This window comes from Plasmodium reichenowi, chromosome 13 (genome assembly GCF_001601855.1).
Source record: "Plasmodium reichenowi strain SY57 chromosome 13, whole genome shotgun sequence".
Taxonomy (NCBI): Eukaryota; Apicomplexa; class Aconoidasida; order Haemosporida; family Plasmodiidae; genus Plasmodium; species Plasmodium reichenowi.
Window position 1 is genome coordinate 2,526,949 of NC_033658.1, and position 2,040 is coordinate 2,528,988.

At 24.3% G+C, this 2,040-nt stretch overlaps 1 protein-coding gene across 1 annotated transcript; it reads left to right on the forward strand.

Moving 5' to 3' along the window:
* Positions 1 to 471: 471 nt before the first annotated feature.
* On the forward strand, positions 472 to 1,749 carry PRSY57_1366000 (U1 small nuclear ribonucleoprotein, putative; the record flags this gene model as incomplete). The annotated part of the gene is made up of 1 exon (XM_012909579.2): positions 472 to 1,749. One exon carries the CDS (start codon positions 472 to 474, stop codon positions 1,747 to 1,749), a length of 1,278 nt encoding a protein of 425 aa, XP_012765033.2.
* Between the last annotated feature and the right edge of the window lie 291 nt (positions 1,750 to 2,040).

Sequence of the window (2,040 nt, forward strand, 5' to 3'; positions counted from 1 at the left end):
ATTATATTAAATATGTATTATTATTTTTTTTTTTTAAGTGTAGCAAAAAAAAAAAAATAAATGAATAAATAAATGAAATAAAAAAATAAAAAAGAAAAGAAAATATTAATCACATAGTACGAATATATCATATATATATATATATATATATATATATATATAATTATATTTACATTTTAAATATAATAGTTTTTTTTTTTTTTTTTTAAGAATAAGATGTTGAAAAAATTAAAAAGAAGTGAATGATTAAATTATAATATATATTTATATATTAATTTATTTGTAGAATTCATAAAATGAATAATCCTATGATTTAATAAGTATCGCTTTTGATAGATACCTACGTACAAATGAAATATAACATAATAAATTAATCATATATATATATATATATGTAATATATTTATATTTATTTATTTATTTGTTTATTTGTTTATTTGTTTATATTTATATTTTTCTCTTATATACATAATGTCAGCTATTGGTATGCCTCAACACATTTTGATTTTATTTCAAGCAAGGCCCATGCTTGAATTTTATAAACCCATTAAAAAAAAGAAACCAAAGGAATATTCCGGTTTGTCCGATTTCCTAAATTATTTTGAAGAAGGAGAAGCTCCTCCTAAGATAAAAGTAGAGAGTTTTAAAGAAAGGAAAGAAAAGAAGAAGAAAGAAAAAATGGCTTATAATGAATTAATTTTAAAAGAGAAAAGAAAAGAATACGATCCTTTTAAAAATGAAGATTTAACAAGTGATCCGAAGAAAACTTTATTTATAGGACGATTATCTTATGAAGTAAGTGAACAAAAATTAAAAAAGGAATTTGAAAGTTATGGTAAAATTAAAACAGTTAAAATTATATATGATAAGAATTTAAAACCCAGAGGATATGCTTTTATTGAATTCGAGCATACGAAAAGTATGAACGATGCTTATAAATTAGCTGATGGAAAAAAAATAGAAAATAGAAGAATATTAGTTGATATTGAAAGAGGAAGAACTGTTAAAAATTGGATTCCCAGAAGATTAGGTGGGGGGAAAGGACCTGCTAGAGGATCGGAAGAGAAAAAAAAGATTACACATAATATTAATTGGACGGCTCTTATAAATAAAGATAAATATAGAAATGATAAGAAAAGAAGTGATGAACTTTATAAAAATGTACCTTTATATAATGAAAGAAATAACGACGATGAGGAGGACGATGATATTAGTAGTACCATGAGAGATTATAAGCATCATAGAAGTGATGACCACAGGAGGGGTTCCAAGAGGGATAGAAGGCATAGGAGCAGGCGATCGGAGTCAAGCGATAGGCATCATCATAAGCATAGAAGAAGAGATCGAAGTAGGGACGACCGAGATAGGCATGATAGATATGATAGGCATGATAGGCATGATAGATATGATAGGCATGATAGGCATGATAGGCATGATAGGCATGATAAGCATGATAGATATGATAAGCATGATAAGCATGATAGGCATGGTAGACACGATAAGCATGATAGGCGCGATAAATACGATCGACATGATAGACATGATAGACATGATAGACATGACAGACATGATAAACAATATGAAAAACATCATAATAGTGATAACCCTTATGATAATTCAACAAAAGATGACATACGTAAAGAAAATGAAATAAATGATATACAACATAATGATTATGAGAACAATAGAGAACACAACGAGGGGTTTGTTTATGAATCGATTACTTCAATAGAAGACTGTGATGATTAAATGGAAAATATATATATATATATATATATATACAAATATATACATATATGTTTACATATTTTTAAATCAATATGTCTCCAATTATACTTTGGTAAGACATAGATATAATTTTTTTTATAAAAAAAAATATTTTTTTTTTTTTTTTGTTCTTATGGAAAATATATATTATATCCATATAAAAAGATATATAAAATTGTAACTATTTCTTTTTTTTTATAAATGTTTATATACTTAGAAATATATAATTATATTCAATATATATAATATATATGTTTTATTTATTTTTTTTTT